The 21,697-nt window shown below is 36.5% G+C and overlaps 1 protein-coding gene across 4 annotated transcripts in view; it reads left to right on the forward strand.

The window, feature by feature from the left end:
* Positions 1-20,705, forward strand: part of LOC136677818 (mitogen-activated protein kinase kinase kinase kinase 3-like) — a 31,064-nt gene extending 10,359 nt beyond the window's left edge. The window contains exons 3-33 of one of the 4 annotated variants that reach the window (XM_066655469.1): positions 999-1,089; positions 1,618-1,682; positions 3,471-3,526; positions 5,926-5,973; positions 6,356-6,398; positions 6,529-6,601; positions 6,795-6,926; positions 7,399-7,461; positions 7,741-7,822; positions 8,070-8,186; positions 8,411-8,489; positions 8,579-8,637; positions 9,463-9,543; positions 10,482-10,534; positions 11,157-11,195; positions 11,552-11,614; positions 11,855-11,906; positions 12,266-12,530; positions 13,131-13,291; positions 13,378-13,419; positions 13,552-13,636; positions 13,787-13,866; positions 14,777-14,837; positions 14,929-15,105; positions 15,225-15,328; positions 15,893-16,064; positions 16,196-16,264; positions 17,173-17,265; positions 17,347-17,417; positions 18,296-18,351; positions 18,630-20,705. In XM_066655469.1, coding sequence (XP_066511566.1) covers positions 999-1,089; positions 1,618-1,682; positions 3,471-3,526; positions 5,926-5,973; positions 6,356-6,398; positions 6,529-6,601; positions 6,795-6,926; positions 7,399-7,461; positions 7,741-7,822; positions 8,070-8,186; positions 8,411-8,489; positions 8,579-8,637; positions 9,463-9,543; positions 10,482-10,534; positions 11,157-11,195; positions 11,552-11,614; positions 11,855-11,906; positions 12,266-12,530; positions 13,131-13,291; positions 13,378-13,419; positions 13,552-13,636; positions 13,787-13,866; positions 14,777-14,837; positions 14,929-15,105; positions 15,225-15,328; positions 15,893-16,064; positions 16,196-16,264; positions 17,173-17,265; positions 17,347-17,417; positions 18,296-18,351; positions 18,630-18,717 — 2,720 coding nt within the window. In that variant the 3' untranslated portion in view covers positions 18,718-20,705. The remainder of the gene's footprint in view (positions 1-998; positions 1,090-1,617; positions 1,683-3,470; positions 3,527-5,925; positions 5,974-6,355; positions 6,399-6,528; positions 6,602-6,794; positions 6,927-7,398; positions 7,462-7,740; positions 7,823-8,069; positions 8,187-8,410; positions 8,490-8,578; positions 8,638-9,462; positions 9,544-10,481; positions 10,535-11,156; positions 11,196-11,551; positions 11,615-11,854; positions 11,907-12,265; positions 12,531-13,130; positions 13,292-13,377; positions 13,420-13,551; positions 13,637-13,786; positions 13,867-14,776; positions 14,838-14,928; positions 15,106-15,224; positions 15,329-15,892; positions 16,065-16,195; positions 16,265-17,172; positions 17,266-17,346; positions 17,418-18,295; positions 18,352-18,629) is intronic. The other 3 variants (XM_066655472.1, XM_066655470.1, XM_066655471.1) reach the window with 3 other exon arrangements.
* Positions 20,706-21,697: the final 992 nt, after the last annotated feature.

Genomic DNA, 21,697 nt, shown 5'->3' on the forward strand with positions numbered 1-21,697 from the left:
GAGGCTCCAGTTTCCATCATTAAAAAAATAACGTACACCATTCTACCTCTGTTCTTCCTGTTATCTCTCTCTCTCTCTCTCTCTCTTTCTTTCCCTCTCTCTTTCACTCCTCTATCCCCACTCTCTCACACATTCTGTGTCTATCTTTCTTTCTCTGTTTCTCTGTGTCTCTCTTCCTTTCCCTTTCTTTCTGTCCTTCTCTGAATGATCTCCACCCAGGAAAAAGATCAATAACAGGAAACAGACAGAGACAAGAGTGTAGGAGAGAGGTTATTTTCTTATCTGTTCTGTAGTTAATAATGAATTACTCACGTACAAACAGCAAAAAAAATTTAATCTGGAAAACACTTTTCAGGGACGAATAGTAGCAGAACTGAAATATTATCTGTGCCAGTAAAGCGGTTAAATCCTGAAGATACTGGTCGTTGGTTCAGTGGTAAATATGAGAATAGGAGAATTTATGGTGTTTTATCATATGTATATATCCAGAGTAACTCACTGTACAGATGTAAACACGGAGTCCTCTCAAGTTTCTCCCTTTTGACCTGAGGGGGTGTTTCTTTGCCATGGTTGCCTCAGCTTGCTGACATGGGCCTACGACCTGGATTTCCACTTGTGACACCAGTTGTAAAAAAAAAAAAGCGCTCTATAAATAAAATGCAGTTTAATTGAATTTGGAGTCTTGCCCATGGCACAAGGAGTTTTGCTGGTGGTGTGATATTCCTGCATGAGCTGGGAAACAAACCTCAGTCTGTTGTGTAGAATACAGCTGTATTATCTACTACACCACCCAAGCAACATTTGCAGTACTGTTAATAAACTGATTTGGTTAATGATGAGGATGAACCTTAGTTAAAGGTAGTTACCAATAGTTAATGATGATGACCAAGAATTAATGACATGTTAATAAAACGAGGCTTGGATTGTGTCCCAGAGTTAATTGAGTTTTTTTTTATGTGTGTGTGTGTGTGTGTGTGTGTGTGTGTGTGTTTGTGCAGGTGAAGATTTTGCTGTGGTTCAGCAGGAGATCACTATGATGAAAGACTGTAAACATCCCAACATTGTGGCATATTTTGGCAGTTACTTACGGTACAGTTACAAAACATTGTCAAAATTCATACTAAGTTTCAGAAAGACTATTACAGCTGTCTAAAGATTTCTACATGCTGGATGAGAAGCTCCACCCCTTGCAGAGAATTATACAGAATCACCTACACTAGTCAACTCTGCCCTTTGCTTTTCTATTATTCCCACTTGGGGTTTCATTCAAGTAGCTACTCAAACATAAATTTATAATCTGTAAATTCTTCAAGCTACAGTAGAAATCACTTAAAAAACACACCAAATAAAATTATGTTTCCCCAAAACCTGCAGAGAATCCTAAGGGCCACATAAAAAAAATATAATAAAAAATCAAACTCAAACCTGTGGTCATGGAAAAGGAACCATGTACCACTAATGTAGGTACCTTGCAGTGGACAAGTGCCAACCAAGAAACATTAAAATCAATATTATATGCTTCACTACTATAGAGAAAATAGATTAGTGAATCAGATATCCTCACTAATTCACTGAAGATAATTGTACTTATTTATTTGTACTTTTTTATGTCTTTAGGAGAGATAAGTTATGGATCTGTATGGAATATTGTGGAGGGGGATCACTACAGGACATTTATCATGGTAAGATATAAAAAGCTCAGCTGTTTAAATAAAAATTATAGCTTATGGTAATCGGTTTGTATTTTTCAAAAATTGAAATTGAAAATTGAAGGATGTGAAATTGTAGTGGATAACCAGTGTCATTACCCCCCACCACACACACAGTCACATGCAGCAGCATGCTACCGCTGCAAATTGTATTATAGCAAAGACACTGATAACTCTTCTGCTGCGTCATCTAGATTCAAGGCCCTCTCTGACAACACTGCTTAACTCTTTTAGAACAAAAAAATTCTCTTCTTAATCAAGTTCAGACTGTCTTTTGGGAAAAATTAATCTTTAGATTGAATATAAATGTATTTATAATCCTGTTTTCTTATTATTTCTTTCAGCTGCACCAAAAAAAATTAAACGTAGTTCTTGGATATGTGAACACAGGTCAAAATTATTTGAAAATTTTAGTAAACTATGCATATATGGATCAAAAGCAGCTAGACACGGGTATAAATTGTTTTCAGATGGGTTTAAAATTTCTTTACACAAGTCTACAAAATTAGAACAAATTAAAGTATCTTAACACAGGTCTACAATGTTTAAAATGAGGTCTAAAATATCTGTACACTGTCAGAAATATTGTCACTGTGGTGGTACTCTCAAGGGAGCTTTTTTTTCCTGATAGTGTAAACAAACATACAATATCTGAACATGGGCCTAAAGCAGTGGTCACCAGCCTTTTTTACGTATAACGTCAACTTCTGCTATCTGAACAAAGGAAAGATATGCCCAGCATAAATGCCAGGCATAGGCTGCTTAAACCATAGCCTTCAATAAAATAAAATTAAACTCCTTACTTACTTCATTAACCTACAGCTGAGTGTTTGTTATGGTGGTACTCGGTAAGATGCCTGAGGCTGCACTGTCTGCAAGTACTTTATGATCAATTGTTCTGACAAGTTTTGCTTCCTGTCAGTACCTATCCTTCCTAGCAGCTCTGCGCATGCTCAGACCCACAATTTTGAATGTTTTTCATTGTAAATCTGTTTTTGCATTATATAATCTTAGCTTACTGTTATTTCCTTCAGAATGCCCAAACTGTACATGCTGAAAAAAAGTGTGTGACTATCTCCTGCTTACATTTCTTTTGGGAACATTTTCTGATATACCCCTTTAAGCCTATCCAAATATCCTGTCTATTGTTTTATATAGGTGGCTATACTTATAAAAGTGCACTACGGTGGCACATTTTCATAAGGTAGCACAACTCGACAGAACACTGGGGTACAGTGTGACTCTCGCATGTGTTGTAATTTGTAATCTGCATTAAATATTTGTATAATATCTCCCGTTTTGAAACCGCAACTTTTAGAGATGCTGCCATGTTGACAGTGCAGAGACAGTACAGAGCAGCTGCACTATTGGTCATGATCGTGAAATCAGGTGACCACGGCTTTATATGTCCCTGCTTAACCAACCACTGAGATTGGATAGCGAATGACGCAGCTATATCATAACTTGATAACTGAAGCAGCCATGAGTCATCGTGATCGACTTGCATGGTCTTGAAGATCAACCTGTCAGTCACGATCGACTGGTTGGCAAACACTGGCCTAAATTATCTGAACATGGGTCTAAAATATTTAAATATATGTCTAAACATATCAGTCTATTTTCTTAAAACATTTTACATTTTAATGTATTTTTGGAAATCCATTTTTTTGCCTAAATTATCTGTACACAAGTCTACAAAATCTGTACATGTGTTTAAAGTATGTACACAAGCTTGTTTACATGTAAGTGTTGTCTTTGTAGTCACTGGTCCACTGACGGAGTCACAAATCGCGTACGTTTCCAGAGAAACTCTGCAGGTGAGTCTCAAATTTATCCACTGCACTTGATCATTACACCTGACCATTTAAATAATTACACCAATCATGTAAAAAATTACACCTGACTGTTACACCTTCACATCAAACCACCACAGATAAGCATTAAACCATTACACATGACCCTTATGTCTGACTATTTCCTGACATTTAAAGCATTTGAACTGATAATTAAACAATTACACCTGTCAGATCTAACCATTACAGCTGGCATTAAATATAAACTTTACAGGTGGTGTTACATTATTACTATCTGACTATTAAACCAATTTCACCAGAGCATTAAACCATTACAGCTGATCATTACCCATGACCATATAAAATGCACCAGATTTTTATATCTAATCCTTAAATAAATATACCTGACTGTTACCTCTAACCATTATTTAACTGTTAAACTGTTATATTTTGTCAATACACCTGACAGTTTACAGTTAACCATTAAATCTAGCGATGCTGGGTTCAAAAGTAGGCTCAGCACCAGGGACTAATGGTGTACTGTACTGTGAGTATAACAGCACACCTGATGACTTAAAGTTTCTAAGAAAAGTGATGGTCCTGTGGAAGAAACAAATTGTCTGAAAGAAGTTGTGGAGAGTAAGGTATATACTCAAGAGAATGGTTCTTTATGTATGGAGCAGTTTCATCATATAAGTCTGCTTCCTGTGGAGGGCAAGTTTTTGTACAGCAGGATTGCGAGGAGTCTTGCCATGCCTACTTGAAAGCAAATAAGCTAATTGACTCTTCAGTGAAAAAGGCAGGCATTTCAAGATTTTTCTGAATGTTTAGAGCATAACAGTATGATTTGGCATCAGATTAAAGCAGCAAGGAAAGAGGATTGGGGTCTACATGACATTCTTAGACTTGGCGGATGCATTTGGCTTTGGTTCCCATATTCTACATTAGTAAGCTTTTAATTTCTTTCAGGTAATTGATTTGTTATAAAGGTTATATTTATTATATTCAATTTTGCTTTAATACAGGGGAATATGTTATGTTCTGGCAGCAGCTGGAGATGAGTATAATGGCAGTTTTTATGATGGCAATAAAGGTGGTAATTAGGACTTCAGGGTGGCTGGTAGGTGTGGAGAGGCTGCCCAATGGTACCTGGCTGCTGCCAGTTAGGGTATGCATGGGTGATATGATAAGCTACTCTCCCCTGTGCTTTGCAGCTACTAGAAAAATAGAATGAACACCTTATTTGGGCAAGGATGAAAGTTTAACCAGGTGGCACGGTTGCACAAAAGGTAGTGTTGCTGTCACACAGGGACCTGGAAGTTGTGGCTTCAATCCCACTCCGGATCAGTGAGGAGTTTGGTGTGTTCTCCCTGTGCCCACGTGGGTTTCCTCTGGGTGCACCAGTTTCCTCCCACTATCAAAAAACACAAGTTGGTTGGCGATTCAAAAGTGTCCGTAGGTGTGAGTGAATGTGTGTGTGTGGCCCTGCTAAGGACGGGTGCCCCCTCCTGTGTGTGTTCCTGACTTGCGCCCAATGATTCCAGATAATGAATGAATAAATGAAGGTTAAACCCAGTACGAGTAGTTTGTCAATAATGAAAGGAATACTGGTGCAAGAAATGTTTGCATTGGAGGGAGTAGTGATACATTTAACCTTAAACCAGTTAAGATATTAGGTAGATTGTATAGTGGATTATTGAGGGATATAGAGCAAATTGTGGGACTGAATGAAAAGATTGTGAAGTCTATTAATAGCATTGATAAGTCTTTTCTGCTAGGTATATTAAAATTAAAGTGTCTACATATTTAGCTTGCTGCAACAGGTAAAGTAGCTACTGGTGTTGTATGACATTGTAAATACAGAGACTAGAAGGCTTATGGATATGGCTAATAGGAAATGGTTAGGGCTATTACGTTTTTGAGTAGTACATCTGGAACTACTCCTGACAAGCATAGTTGACTTGTGGACTGAGCATGCATTAATGGTGCCAGTGGGGCTAGATAACAGCCTTAGCCACCAGGGAGGCTGATGTGGATTTGCATATAAGAGGTTGGTTAAATGATAGGTCTGTAAAATGAGCTTGGAAAGTGGTGGGTCTGAGATGCCAGGCCTTACTCTTGTGGACTTAATTAAGCAAAAAGCTTGGAAGGTAGCAGATGCTTTGCAATGTGTGTAGATGTTAGGTAGAACCATATGTGTATCACCAATGATTAAGTCCAGGATTTTGTCATCTTATCCTATATCATGTTAATTGTTACATGTAACCGCTATGCTTGACCATCGCTATATGATAATTCAACCATACATCTGAGCATTAAACCAACTTTGTAAGTAATTGTTGCCTTAGTTGCCTAATTTAACAAAATAATTTTTGTAATTGTAATCACGGGCTGTTTTTGTCCCATTTATGTAAATTTTGCAGGGTTTGTATTATCTCCACAGTAAAGGAAAGATGCATCGGGACATAAAGGTAAAGTCTGCTTTTATTCTCGTTATACTTGGGTTTAAATTCTCTTTATATAAATGTTGTCTCACGACAGACTCCCCTATAACCTGCAGAATTTTCTGCAGTGTATGTTTGTGTGTGTGAGAGAGCGAGAGAGTGAGAGAGAGAGGGAGAGACTCATTTAGCTCAGCAAGCAGCATTAACTCAGATCACAGATGAAAGGACACACTGAGACAGCATCTCTTTTAAAGTGAAAAAATGAAAGATCCAGTTATTTATTTATTTTAATATGCATTTCTCTGAGAAAAGGCACAGAGTATAAGACTCTGCAGAATTTCACCCTTTAAATGAATTATTTGTGTTGGTTTATGTTATTTATTTAAATATTTATATTTTACCTTCACAGGGAGCCAACATTTTACTGACAGATAATGGATATATCAAACTAGGTAAGACACACACACACACACACACACACACACACACACACACACACACTTCATACACTGCATATTCTCTTGGTTTCCCTGTTCCTTTATGATATATTTTGGGTTTTTGTTGTGTTTTGTTCTTTTTCAGCTGATTTTGGGGTTTCTGCTCAAATCACAGCAACACTGGCAAAGAGAAAGTCCTTCATTGGAACTCCGTACTGGTAAAATTTCTTCAGCAATATTAATATATATGTTAATAATAATATTAATATAAACAACACAAATGTCAATACTCTTCATACAGCATCACAGAGAGCCTCCTTCCGCTCCTGGATTTTGTTTTGACTGTTAGATGTGACAATCAGGTGGACTGTCATATATTTGTTTCTGTGTGTGTGTGTGTGTGTGTGTTAGGATGGCCCCAGAGGTGGCGGCTGTGGAGCGTAAAGGTGGATATAATCATCTCTGTGATATTTGGGCCGTGGGCATAACCTGCATTGAGTTCGCAGAGCTCCAGCCACCGATGTTTGAACTCCACCCAATGAGGTAAATATACACAAATGGAGATATTTACTCTTCTTTAATTCTTATTCTTTCCACTTTAAGTAGGTATAAAACCAGGTATATACTGGAATAAACTCTGGATTATTTAAGGTGACAAAGGATATGGAGTACAGTGAAGAAGTCTTAGGAACCTAAGATTATTATTCTTAATTAAAATAATTTATCTTCTTAATAAGCATCTTGCTTTTTTAAAATGATAAATTATTACAATAAATACAAAAGCATAAACACAGTGTGAAAAAGAGCAAAGCTTGTTTCCAGCAATGAAGTGTTTAACAACATAGGTAAAACTTAAGGACAGCTTTGAGGAGAGATTTGGAAAGGATTAAACCAACACATTCACACAGAATATAATTACTTAGTCTAATATGTGCTATGTGATTTTCTTCTTCTTTTTTCTTTGAGCAAATAAACCCTTGTTGCAATATTTTTCATGGGTTTGTTTTTCTCTCAGAGCACTGTTCCTGATGACGAAGAGCAATTTCCAACCTCCAAAGCTGAAAGATAAAGTTAAATGGTAAAAGTTGAAATAATCCACCTTAAATCCAAACTCAAAACACAGTAGGTTTGATTGCTGGTTTGATGAATGTCCTGATTGTTTTTTTTTTTTTAGGTCTGTTTGAGTACTGTTCTCATTGATTGCTGTTCTGATTGATTACATGCTTGATTTCTGCTCTGACTGATTATACTATATGTGATTTTATATATATATATATATACATACTGACTGATTTCTGTTTGATTGACTTCTCTTCAGATTGATGATTCATCTCCAGTTTCTGTATGTGTGTTTCAGGTCCAATAATTTCCACAATTTTGTAAAATTGTCCTTGACCAAGAACCCGAAGAAGCGTCCATCTGCAGAAAAGTTATTGCAGGTGAGAGGGAGATTTAATGTGGAATGGAATATATTTCAAAGCAGTTAAACATGTTTAAGGTTTTGTCACTGTGATTTACACTGATTTATATAATCAGAAATGTATCATAAAAAATAAGAATGTGAAAGGCCTTTCCTGTGGCTCAGTCCCAGATTAAAATTGTAACAATATTAATGTTTATGAATTGTATTTTTATTAATGAAAGTATTGTCTATATATTGTGTTATTGTTTATTTGTTTTCCTCAGCACCCATTTGTGTCTCAGCCACTGAGCCGGATGTTAGCGATGGAACTGCTGGATAAAGTTGTTAATCCTGATCATGCCCACTTCAGCGAGTTTGAGGATGATGATCCCGAGGCTGAGGTCAGAACCACATGGAGAATGGAGGAATTACAGCCTAGAACTTAGTACTGAGAGCAAATCAAACACATCAGCAGAATAACCTAGAGTGAAATTTCTAAACCAGTCCAAGTTTGAAGATCAGTAGGGGTGCTGGTGCTTCTGTTTGTGTTTCTTATGTTTCTTTTTCATATCTATTTTCTTTCATTTTTTAATTTATTTAACTCTTATTTATTTATTTTCTTCAGCCTCCATTAGAGGTTCCTCACAGAATACACTCAAAGAGCCGGAGTACACGCGAAGGGAAAACACTATCTGAGATCAACTGTGAGTGGTGTAATAAACTGTGGTAAATGTATATTTCATGCATAATAACTGTGTAGTAAGTGTGTAATAATTGTTTCTCTGTCTCTTAGTTGATCAGGTGAAGTTTGATGCTCCTTTAAGGAAGGAGACAGAACCTCATCATGATCCAGTGAGTCCCTCTTCACAGCCTCACACTGATCTCACTTCATCCACTTACGTCACTGACTGAAAAACAACAACAAGCACATACAACCAAAAACAAGAAAATAAGTGTTTACAGAGGTTTACAGACTCCTGGTTAATCAGGAGTCAATGTTTTGTTTGAGTTTCTTATTAAAATAATCACTGTTGTGTTACCTATTGTCACTGAGAAAGTCAACAGAAACATGCAGATTTCCTGTATGGGTGCACAAACATTTATAAAACATGGAATCTCTCCCAAGTTGTGTGTGTGTGTGTGTGTGCATGCATGTGTTTTAAAGTCCAATCCTGCACCCCTCCAACCAAGACATTGTTTTGACCCCTAACAACTATTTATTTTTCAATTGAAAATGACATATTTAAAATTAGTTTCAAGACAATATTCCTTAAAACTGGCTTAGAGGTAACACTAGACCACCACCTTCATTCTGTATGCATGGATATATGACTATGAAATTAGTCTCCAGCTATATCTCCACTTACACCTCTGCCACTCAAAGGCAACTCCAAAGTCCTCCTCCACAAATTGTTGAGATAAGTTCCTCAGGTCATGTCATTGGTTGTATGTTTTAAGACACAAATTTCAGCCTATAAACCACATCACACACACTTGTTTACATAGTAAAAAACTTGATACACCTTCATCTCAGAACCTGAGAAAATTAGAACTCACCTCAAACACTAAACACACATGCACATTCTCACTCACTTTAAATCCCCTTCAAGCCCCCAGCCCCCACCCCACACTGGCGGTGTGTGTTTAACGGGAGTGTGTTGGTGTGTTTATTAACAGCTGGATGGTGAATATTATTTGGACGGTGATAATTATTTGGACTGTGTGGAGGAACTGTACTACACAGCGAGGTCTCACCTGGTACTGATCTCCTTCCTGTTTACTCTGTTTATTTTCTCTCTTCATTCTGTTTACACATTGATTTTTTTTAATCTTATTTATTCAGTTTACTCAGCATTTACTCTGTTTACACAGTCTTTACTCAATGAGTAAAGACTGTTACTCTGTTTATTCTCCATTTAAACTGATTTATTTACAAAGTTTGGTGCTTAAGTGTTTGCAGTAAACACAGAACGTTGTATCTTTTTACTCTTTACTCTGTCTCAACTAAGTGTTTACACTGTGTTTGTTCTGTGTTTACTTCATGTTTACACTTTGTTACTCAGTGTTTACTGTCAGTTTAGTTTACTTTGTCTTTACTTTATTTACTCTCTGTATACTCTGTTTAACCTGTCTACTCTTTATTAATCTTGTGCTTATTTCTTCACCACCTCTACATCACTACCACAGCGTGTGCGTGTGCCTGTGTAACAGTCACCATGTTACAGTGTTATTTGTTACATTTTGTGTGTGTTGTGTCACATTGTTGCTATTGTTTGATTCTAACTGTTGCTCATTACCACATTCCCTCTTCATTAAACACTTTTATAACAGAATCTTCAAAAGAAAATGTGTAAACCAACACCAAAACAAATAATTAATTAATTTTCTATTATTTTTTATGTTAATATTAATGTTTATAATGGCATAGAAAATTAGTGATTAACAGCACCACAGACTACTTTCAGCATCATTAGCTATTTAAGAAATAAACTAATATACTGTAACAACCAGAAACAGAACTGTGCGGAAACCTCACAGATAAAAGAAAACCCCATTAACGATATAAGAAATGAAAAAACAAACATCATTAAAGAATCTGATTACATTACAGAAACTCTGTCTTCCATGCGGTTCTGTTCTCTTTTTATGTTGTTAGTTATGTGTGTTAACCTTAGAATTTTGCCGTGTTTGTACAGGAGCTGATGGACTTTGGGCCGGACTCCACCTCCTCACTGCTGGGAGAAAACAAGTAAAACACCATTTAACTCATTAACCTCAAAACACACCTCAATTAATTTGAATATCTCCGCTCATTTAAGTGTAAAATATAAGTATAACTTAAGACACAGCTCACTATTCAACACAATTCATATAAATCAAATTCTGAAATCACTTAACTGAATATAACTCCACAAAGTACTTAACTCTAAACTGCATCAGAACTCCTAAAACACCACCTTAACACTTAACTAAACATCACAGCTCTCTTAACAACGCACAACTCAACATAAAGGCTAACTTTAAGTGGTAGGTTAACCTAAATTGAAAATTTCAAATCCAGATTTCTGTCTGAAATTCAAAAAGTTGAGACTGTGGATTAAAACTTGGGTGTCAGTGAATGCTGGGTGTGAAATGTGAAAAGATGTGAAGTGTGAAATTCTGTGTGTATACTATATGTGGAACTGAAGTTTGAGAAAGATAGATGCAGGTGTGTGTGTGTAGCATATGGCTTCTGCCAGAGATATACAAGTTGCCCCAGCTCTGTGCTGTGTAGTGTTCGCTGGAGTGATGGAGCTCAATCCAGTATCTTCAGGGTCTGTTGGATGGGTGTTTGTGATCCACAACTAATTCTGTTTTATTTTAAATTTAAGGAGTTTGTTGAAATCTGTGGAGGAAGAGCTGCACCAGAGGTAATTTTTATTTGTATAGAAAATAAAGAGCAGAATATTAAATCCTAAGCTTCTAAAAAGTCTTCCAACTTTACCATGTGATTGCCAGTGGTTCAACTTAGGATCAGTCCTCTGAGAGACACAGCATGCAAAAAAAAACGTATTTATCATGTTTTATTTAAGAAATATATGTAAACATTAATTATATTTTTGGGGGGTGTGGGTAGTGTTGCTGAGCTATAATTATTTAGGTGTATGATTTACAGAAAAAAGCTGATTTTATTTAAAACAATTAAAATCTGCTAGAGGTCAGATTCATAATCAGTGTTCAGGTTTAAAGTGTGATATGAATATTGAGTTCACTCTCACTCTCTCAGAGGTCATGAGACTCATTTACAGGACGACAATTGTGATGATGGTGATGAAGATAAAGGGCATCAGTGAGTTCCTTTAATTATCTCTCAGTTCAAAAACTCCTCAGCAACAAACTGTCTGTATCTGTAGGTTTTAGGTGTGGGGGGTGTCTAAAGGACTGTTTGGTAAACGAGGCTCTGCTATATTTAATGATTATAATGTTCACACTGTTCCCTTCAACTTTATTTATATCATTCTCTTCATGATATGCAAGTACTAGATTTAGCTATATTTTTGTTTATTGATGGATATGTGTTGTGATTCAGTAGGAAGAGCGCCACCATGAGACCGAAATTCCCACCACCACCGCCTCCCAAGGTAAGACCTCCAAAAACAAGATCACAGAACAACACACATAAAACAGTACAAAACTCACAGGAAACACTGGAGATAGCGCACAGAAAAACCCACAAAATTATAACAAAACCATACACAATGAACTCAATGAACACAATGTAACAATGAAATTACAAAAAACTCAAATTCAAAACAGCAGAAAAAAAAAAAAAATACAATATAAAATAGAGACATCTACAAGATTTGTCAGAAATATGCAGGAAATATAAAGGCACTATAGAAAATAGACACTGAAAATATTTAATACTCAGTGAGTGGAGCATTTCTTCATTTAATAAATGAAAACCCTTGTGATGTTTAGTATGATCTTTTTTTTTAAGCCCATATATGATTCTGGTTCTGAAAATCATGACGACCACCATGAAGACCACCAGGGAACAATAAAGCATCGTTTTGAATGTGAGGGTCCAGACAATAACGGCTCCCACGCATCCCCCCAGCACAGCACCAGATTAGGTAATGAACAGGAACAACACAGCTGCTGGGCTGCCCAGGGGCATCATGGGAACTATGATCTTTTTGGAGATTCACTGGAATATGAGGATGAGGAGGAGGAGGCGGAAGAACGAGATGAAGAGGGAGACAGTAAGACTCCAAGATAAAGTCACTCCCCCTCCTCCTCCCCATTAACATCAACATCTTCAACATCAACACCTCATACCCTCACACATTAGCACAGCCCCTCTGTTCCCCAGTGAGATCTGCACGATTTGGGGAGATTTTTGTGGAGATTACTGTAATTTTTCTAAATAATGATGAGGTCCAATTTAAAATGTGATCATGTTGAATGAAAATTCAGCACAGTTACATCTGGTTTGAGGTTGGAAATCTTAACAAATTGTCAGATTGCTGTTATTGTGTTAAATATTCCCAGTTATTAAAACTTATAATCCGTGTTGAATCATGCAGATTTCACATCATCCTATCTCCACTCGGTCCACACCATTCATCAACATGAGCATCATTACTCCCATCTTCACCATCCATCAATACAACCATAAGTTTTGATATTAATCGTTTATGATAGTCTAGAATCATCAAGTAGTTTTGTAGTTTGCTTTATATTTGATTCAGAAGTTTATGGAAAATATTGAAGTGGTTTGTGTGAATTATTCTGCAGCTGTAGATCTTCAGAAACTCAAGCTATTCCAGTTCTTAACTCCACAGTTTGTGTTTTGTCTACAGGGAATGGACTGAGTGTGTCTGATGTTAGTGTGAGTGAGTCTGACATTAGTGTGAGTGTGTGTGACATTAGCGTGAGTGTGTGTGATGAGAGTGAAAGTGTGTGTGAGGACTCCAATGTGACCTTGACCACCACCCCACTCAGGAACAAGAAGGATATTCCGGTAAACACTGTCATTTTTTCTTTTTAAAATTTTTACATTTGTAGGAGAGTCCAGTGTCCTGTATAACTTTGTTTAATGTTACACAGAAACCATTGAGTAATGGCCTCCCACCGACTCCAAAAGTCCATGTAAGTAAGCATTGACTTGTTTATTATAGCACATTAATTAGGAAGTATTTTAAAGATAATTAGATTTGAGTTCTCTGACTCCCTCTCTCTCTCTTGTGTGTGTGTGTGTGTGTGTGTTTGTATTTTGAGCAGATGGGGGCATGTTTCTCAAAAGTTTTTAATGGCTGCCCACTAAAGATTCACTGTGCTACTTCCTGGATCAACCCAGACACAAGAGGTACAGTAAACCACTACCTAAACCTTAAACTCTACACCCTCAAACCATAAATTGATAATTATTATCAATTAATTGATAAATTGATGATAATAATAATAATAATTTTGTGTTCACGGTAATGATGATTGTTTGTGTACTCTTATTATTTAGATCAGTATCTGATATTTGGAGCTGAGGAGGGGATTTACACTTTGAATCTTAATGAACTTCATGAAACATCAATGGAGCAGGTGATAATATTTTAGATCTTTAATAATATTAATACTTATATAATAAAAATTGAATTATTATATTCAGATTTTAACCAACGAATAATGTTGGGCAGCATGGTGGCTTAGTGGTTAGCACGTTCGCCTGATGGGTTCAAATTCCATCTGGGTAGAGTTTCCATGTTCTCCCCATGTCTGCGTGGTTTTCCTCCGGGGTCTCCAGTTTTCTCCCACAGTCCAAAAACCTGGAGGTTAGGCGAATTAGCTTCTCTAGTAACTGTTCTGGTTTGTGAGTGAATGAGTGTGTATGTGGATGAATGTCTGTATGTGCGTGAGCCCAGATATGGATTATTGCTATATCCTGGTTGAAATCCTAGTGCCAGATGCAGTCCTCAGGTGGACGGATATTCCTGGTTGAGTGTGGCTGTCTCTTTTCACCAGTGTGTGTGTGTGTGTGTGTGGACTGAATGTTTATTGTAAAGCATCCTTGGGTTTCTAAAAAGGTGCTATATAATTATAACATTAAATAAACTAATTAATTAATTAATAATTATTTGTGTTTGCTGTGCTTATTTCAACATTACTCCAAATGAACAAGTGTGATCATTTTAGATTTATTCATTCATTCATTCATTATTCAGTGTGGTTTATGTTTGTTTGTGGTGTTTATATATTTTTTTCCCTACACCATATATTACTTGAAATTGTATTTGTTTATTTGGTTGCAGTATTTATATTGTCACTGTTGCACAAAAACCTTAAACCCTGAATTAAACTTAAAATATAAAAAACAGGCAAAACAAATAGAAATCATCCAGAACTACTTCCATCAAACCCTATAAAGTTTCTGTTGTGGAGATTGAAAGGAAGAGTGTATTTTGCTGTGCTTAACCATGCTGTCTGTGTGTGGGCATTGTGTTGTCAACTGCAGCTGTTTCCTCGGAGATGTTCATGGCTGTATGTAATGAACAACACTTTAGTGTCCATCTCTGGTAAGAATCATTTACTTTCCGTTTCAGTTGCTGTGTTTGTCTATGTGCCTCTGTGTGTATTTATTTAATATAAAAGTGTGTGTTTTATCAGGTAAGGCGTGTCAAATCTACTCACACAGCCTAATGGGATTGTTTGAGAATTCAAGGCAGAGACAGAAACTTTCTGTTGCCATAGCAACACACAAACTTCCTGATAGGATCCTGCCCCGGAAGTTCTCTGTCTCCTCAAAGATCTCAGACACTAAAGGCTGCCAGAGGTGCTGCGTAGGTGAGAACTCTTCAACATTCTCCGATGTCCTCCTGATCCATGTTACCTCTCCTTTCTTTATGCATCTGCTTTGTTAAATTTGGAGGTGAAATGTTGGTGTAAATGTGTTTGACTTTCAGTGAGGAATCCATACACTGCTCATAATTACTTGTGTGGTGCACTACAGAGCAGTGTGGTTTTGCTGGAATGGGTGGAGCCCATGCAGAAATTCATGTTGGTCAAAGTGAGTCTATAAAATCATATTACAGAGTAATGTATTACATTATGTAAAAAAACAAGAAAAATAAAGGTAATCAACCAAAACCAAGTCAAGGAAATGTGAAAATAAAAAAAAAACTTGAAAAAAGCTCTTGAAAGAGACCAATATGGATGTTGTGTCTGAATTCTCTGAGATTTACTGTACTTATTCTAGTAAACTGATTTCAATTTTTATTTCAATTTTCAATATTTTAAAAACTCACACAAAATCTTGGAACAATCTAGTGACACATGTCACAAAAGATTAACGTGATGTAGTTGAAATGGATATAGATGTGTTATTTGCACAAGAAAAATACTGAAATAAGGGTAACATTTAATGTTCATAATCTTAAAATTAAGTCTATAATGTTAAACTTGGCCTCTTTTATTACCAATTTATTGGGGTAGGGATAACTTATTTCTTTCTTCAAAGGGAGACATGACAAAGTTTAACAATGGACTCAATATGTTATTTTTTTATTTAATTGTTTTTCGCGTTTAACGTGTATGTGTGTGTGTGTGTGTGTGTGTGTGTGTGTGTGTGAAGACTGTGGATGTTCCCCTCCCTGTCCCTTTGCAGGTGTTTGAGATGGTTGTTGTTCCGGAGCATGTTTACCCACTGATCTGCACAGCAGTCAGTAAAGGCTCTGAAATTGGCCAAATCATTCAGTTCCACACAATCGACCCTAACTCACCTTCAGTGTTCATCTCAAACTCTGGTAAATAGCACACACTCACTCTCACTGGTCTTTTCACTCTTGTAAAGATCACACACACACACCAGTAGATCATAAACATAAAGCTGTCTACACACTCAATTATTTTCAAAAACTTTTTTTTGTGTTTTTAGATGATGCTCAAGACTGTGTAATTCACCTGACCCAGCTCGAGAGAGACACCATCCTTGTCTGCCTAGACCGTGAGTTTAATGCAAGACATTGATATAGCACTGTAAAGAAACTCTATGGGTAACTGTAGGGCCATAGAAAAACCCTATAGAGTGCTGAAGCACATTAGAGAGGCTTTAAGGCAGGTAGTGTTGCTGTCACACAGCTCCAGCGTCCTGAGGTTATGGGTTTGAGCCGCGCTCCGGGTGACTGTCTGTGAGGAGTTTGATGTGTTCTCCCCGTGTCTGCATTAGTTTCCTCCAGGTGCTCCGGTTTCCTCCCATGATCCAAAAACACACGTTGGTAGGTGGATTGGTGACTCAAAAGTGTCCATAGGTGTGAGTGTGTGTCACCCTGTGAAGGACTGGCACCCCTTCCAAAGTGTGTTCCCACATTGCACCCAGTGATTCCAGGTAGGCTCTGGACCCACTGTGAGCTTGAAACGGATAAGCAATTACATACAATAGATGAATTAATGTAACACCATAGAGAAGTATAGGGGGCGTTGTATCACTTTAGAAAACGCAAAGCACAGTAGCTCATAGAGAAAATCTAATGGCTGCTAAGACTGGATAATAATTCAATATCGCAATAAAATGTTTTTTAAAAAAAATTTAAACACATTTTCAGTATTTCATTATACATTATTTACAGCGTGTGTCTCTGACTCATTCATTCATTATATTTCATCCAGCCCTAGGGGGTGCTGTAGAAAAACATTAGGAAGTACATTATCAACTTTAAGAAAATGTATAAGGTGCTGTTTCTTTGTAGATAAACCATAGGTGGTGCTCTAGTGCTGAAGACAGAACTAAAAATAATGCTGGTTGTTGGTTGTTTTATGATCATTGTGTGTTAGGTGTGTTAGATTGGGGGTGGAGCTAAATATTTAGGATTGATCTGAGTGTTTATTTCTCTAATGTATATCTTTTTTCTGAAGGATGTATAAAGATTGTGAATCTTCAGGGAAGATTAAAATCCAGCAGAAAACTGTCTGCAGAACTGACTTTTAACTTCCCCATTGAATCCATAGGTAAACTTTACATTTTCATCAACACACTGATCAAACTCACACAAACTCAATCTTTTCACACTTTTATTTTCTTTCTCTCAGTGTGTTTACAGGACAGTGTGTTGGCATTTTGGAGACATGGGATGCAGGGGCGGAGCTTTAAATCCAACGAGGCAAGTCTCAATAAAAGAATACATTTAGTGTACCTATAGATTAATTGCATATATGTTCATTTTCTAACAGATTATCAGGGCTGATAGCATTCCGGTGCCATGCTGGATCTCCGGTGTACTGACAGTATGGCTGCGAAAAAAGAAAAATATCAGGTTTGCCCAGGAATCTGACAGATCTCTGGATCTGAGATACGCAGCTTTCACTCTCAACCACACCAACAATAGGCCTACTAGTTAATAAGAAATAGGGTAGGGGCGGGCCTTGGGTCTTGGCCAAACAGATGAAGCCTAATTTATACTTCTTGTATCGAACCCAAGCGTAGCTGCGGACTCTCCGCTATAGCCTGACCCGCACTGCCCCAGAAATGTAGTCCAATTTATACTTCTGTGTTGACGCGAACCCTATGCTATAGCCTATGGCGTAACCTGAAGCCCAATTTATACTTCTGCATCAACCTGTGTGCCCTGGGTCCTGTACTGTAATATAGGCTTATATTGGGTTTGTTCATCTCATGTCTGAATGTTGTCCATCTATTTCCACATTATTCACCAGCATATTTCATTTAAGGGGCTATTTAAAAAAATATCTCCCAGTGGAGCATACTCCTGGACCCTGCTTGACAGTAATGATGATCAGTGTTATACATAGGCTGTTTATATATCTGGGCCCAGGGGTCAACAAGTTATGTATTAAAAGTGTGTCTCATACATTGCACCCTCACCCCTGCCCACCTCCCGGTTATGGGAAACAGTTCAGGCTCAGGATTTTTTTCCACTATCAGCCCTGGATTATGACTAATGACTGTAGCTGATTTTGTTTTAAACATGCTGTAATGTATTATAGATTAATATTGCACTGTTTTGTATACATGTTACAGGTAACACAGGAGATTACTGACAACAGCAGGATATTCAGATTACTGGGTTCAGACAGGTAACACACAGACACACAGTCATACATATACAATTAGTCAATTTACACACAACACACTTATTTACACGTTTCTTTGTTTGCCAATCCCTAATCCCAATGTCTGATTGTACTCTGTTTTTGTTTCATACTTTATAATCTGACTGTAGTGTATATCCTGTAATTTGTAGTCTGTCTAAGATTTGGGTTCCTACTGTTTTATTTTCTAAAAAATCTGCATCAACTCAATTACTCTGATATTCTGTAATAAATTTGTGTGTGTGTGTGTTCGTGTTCATCAGGGTTGTGGTTTTAGAAAGTCGTCCAACGGAGAACCCAAGTGCTCACAGTAACCTGTACATCCTTGCTGGCCACGAGAACAGCTACTGAACTGAACAGCATGCTGGGAAAGCTCACTAAAATCACTCACACGAGAGGCAGTAAACACCGGGAGACCACAATCCACAGACCTTTGACTTATAACCTCCAACCTACAATTGCCAACCACAAACCACTGAAGTTGAGCCTGAACTACAACTACTAACCTTCAGCTACTGGTTTACAACCTTGAACCTTGTCACTGACCACCAAACACTAACTTTCACATGCCAACCACTGACCTACAGTCACTAATATACACTACCACCACCAACTGCTACAAACTTATAACCATGATTAACAACCAATGACATACATATGCCAACTTACTCCCACAGACCTAATCCATCACCATTGTAAAACTTTTATCATGTTTTTATCAGGAAAATTTAACAGAAGAACAGACTTATAATATGTCAGTCAAAACTACATTTTAACTTTAAACCTGAAAACATGGAAGTGAATATCTTGGCAAAGAATATCTTATTTGTTTTAGTCTAAATGCTTAAGTGATATTAATAAGCTTTAAATTTACATTTTCACATTTTCATTTACTGTTCAAACCCAAAATATTTTGATTTCCCCCCTAAACTCACAGCTACACACTACATACCATTAATCCACTTTGTGTACTTACACTTTATAACACAGTAATACACACTCACACAGAATACATACAAATGCATAGTATACATTAAACATGCACACATTATGGGAGGTTCACCAAGGCTTCTGTTTTGTTTTTGTTTTTTTTCATTTTCAACTTTGTTCAATGTGCTATATCATATGGGATCTTCTTGTGCTGTCCAGTCAGGAAGGTGGGACTTAAGTATAAAGAAGGAGGAATCCAAATCATAAATGAAAAGCAGTTTTTTTTTTCCTTTGGTACACATATCAAATGATAGCTGGCACACAGAGCCAGTGTCTTAGCTAGCCAGTTAGCTATTGCTAACTGTTGTTTAGCAGAAGGGAGAAGTGACATTAACTATGAAAAAAAACACATTAGTGGGCAGAGCCTGGAGATGGTATTTTGTTAATCTCATTAATAATCATACTATCATTCTGTAAATGATGTCAAGCCCATATTAGGTAACACTTTTAAACTACAGTCTGAATCTGGCAAACTCCCACACTGACAAAGCTTGTGTGTGTTTGAAGGGATTGTTGAAGGTTTCCATTTGCATGACGTCACTGCAGAGTTAGTTTATTAGCAAGTAACATTATTCATATTTCCACTTAATTAAAGATTTTGTAATTCAGGACAGTCGTATTTGACTGTACATATAAATAATAAATTCTGTACATATAAATGTTTATTTGTCACAGGACACGGTAGATTAGATTTTCAAAAATCACATTTATTTCTTTCATAGAGGAATCCAGCTTAGACCTGGAATTCTTTATTTGGACATGACATCCACTACAGAATGATCACATGATTTCAGAGGTCTGTTAGAACATAAAAAAAAACACTGACAGAATATTGAAGGTGATCCATCTAATTTTTTTTGTTTGTTTTTTTTTTTAATGTTTATACTCGCATGGAAAGTGCTCTACACTCTGATGGGTTTAATTATGAATGAGTGTATAGGTGTTAGTGTAAATTGTCTGCAGGGTTTTTTCCTGCTGTGATATGTTTGTTAAGCTGACTGAGGGTACTGATTTAAGGGCTTTTTTAGTACAACAGCTAAAGTGCCCATTTTTTTTTTAACATTTGCCTTTTCAATATCTTTCATTTTCATTTTTTTATTAGTTTATTTGTTTTTATCATTTCAATTAATATTTTTATATGGAACCAAATGCTGTTTTATTTAACAGATTGGAATTGTAAGTGTTTCTAGATTGTGGTTTGCACTCATGTTGAAATTTGCACATTTTTATAGTGTTTTATGTGTATATTTAGGTGTATGTTTGTCTATAAAAACATTTAGATATGAATAAAAGGGTCTGCTGTAATCTGCTAATGTATGTAACTGAATACAATATTAAATCAAAACATTTCTTACGTATTTTATTTATTTATTTATTTATTTATTTATTTATTTATTGGGGGGGGGGGTTATGATGGCAATTGCATTTGATTTTTACTATTTTCAACACAGTTAAGAATAACCTATAATTTAAAAACCCTCTAGTAACAACAATGGATGAAAAAATGTCCACTGTGTTAAACTTTCTAAGAAAAAAAAATCTTAAACTGCCCCTTGATTAAGCATCTAAAAACTAATCTAATTTCAAAAAGAAATATTTAGGAATTATTTCCAAGAAGAAAAAAACCCTAATTCCTTAATATACATAACTCTACAGCTTGAATTATGAATATGCAATTAGTCCCCAACTCTCTTTCCGAACTTACTCATTCTCTGCTCGTTGACAGGATTGTTTTTTTAGATTTATGACTTAGTAAGTCTTAATTTATCCTGTTTACATGGTAAGCTTAAAATCTTTATTTTCACTAAATGAAGTCTTCGGAAAAAACTTCTTGTTTACCTGAAAATGGAAATAGCTTCAGTGTTGCACACAAAGTGTTTGTTTGATAATAGGAACAATATTTAAAAAGCATGTTAATTAACAAATAAAATGACGTTAGAGAAGACATACCGTGTCTTTGGTAAATACATAAGCATCAAACAATACAAGCCTTAGGTCGAAACCTGAGGTACCCAAGAATTATGCTAGAGAAACACAAACACTGGTTTGTAGTCATTTTCTCTTGGTTCTACCTCTTCCCCATTCTCCACTTTACCATATTTAATCACTGTCTGCACTTCTTGTGTGTTTTGCTCACTTTACCCCTGTCTCTGTGCTCTCACATAAACGCTGTACCAGTATTGTGGTTTTAGAGACTCAGACGAGGCACGACAATGTGGACCTGCATGCATATAGGTAGCATAAGACTCAGTAAATATATATATATAATAATGATAATAGAATGGCCCTATTTATCCCATATTTACGGACTTTGGCGGATCACAAATACTGATGATGTTGT

This window comes from Hoplias malabaricus, chromosome Y (assembly GCF_029633855.1).
Source record: "Hoplias malabaricus isolate fHopMal1 chromosome Y, fHopMal1.hap1, whole genome shotgun sequence".
In the NCBI taxonomy this organism is placed as follows: Eukaryota; Metazoa; Chordata; class Actinopteri; order Characiformes; family Erythrinidae; genus Hoplias; species Hoplias malabaricus.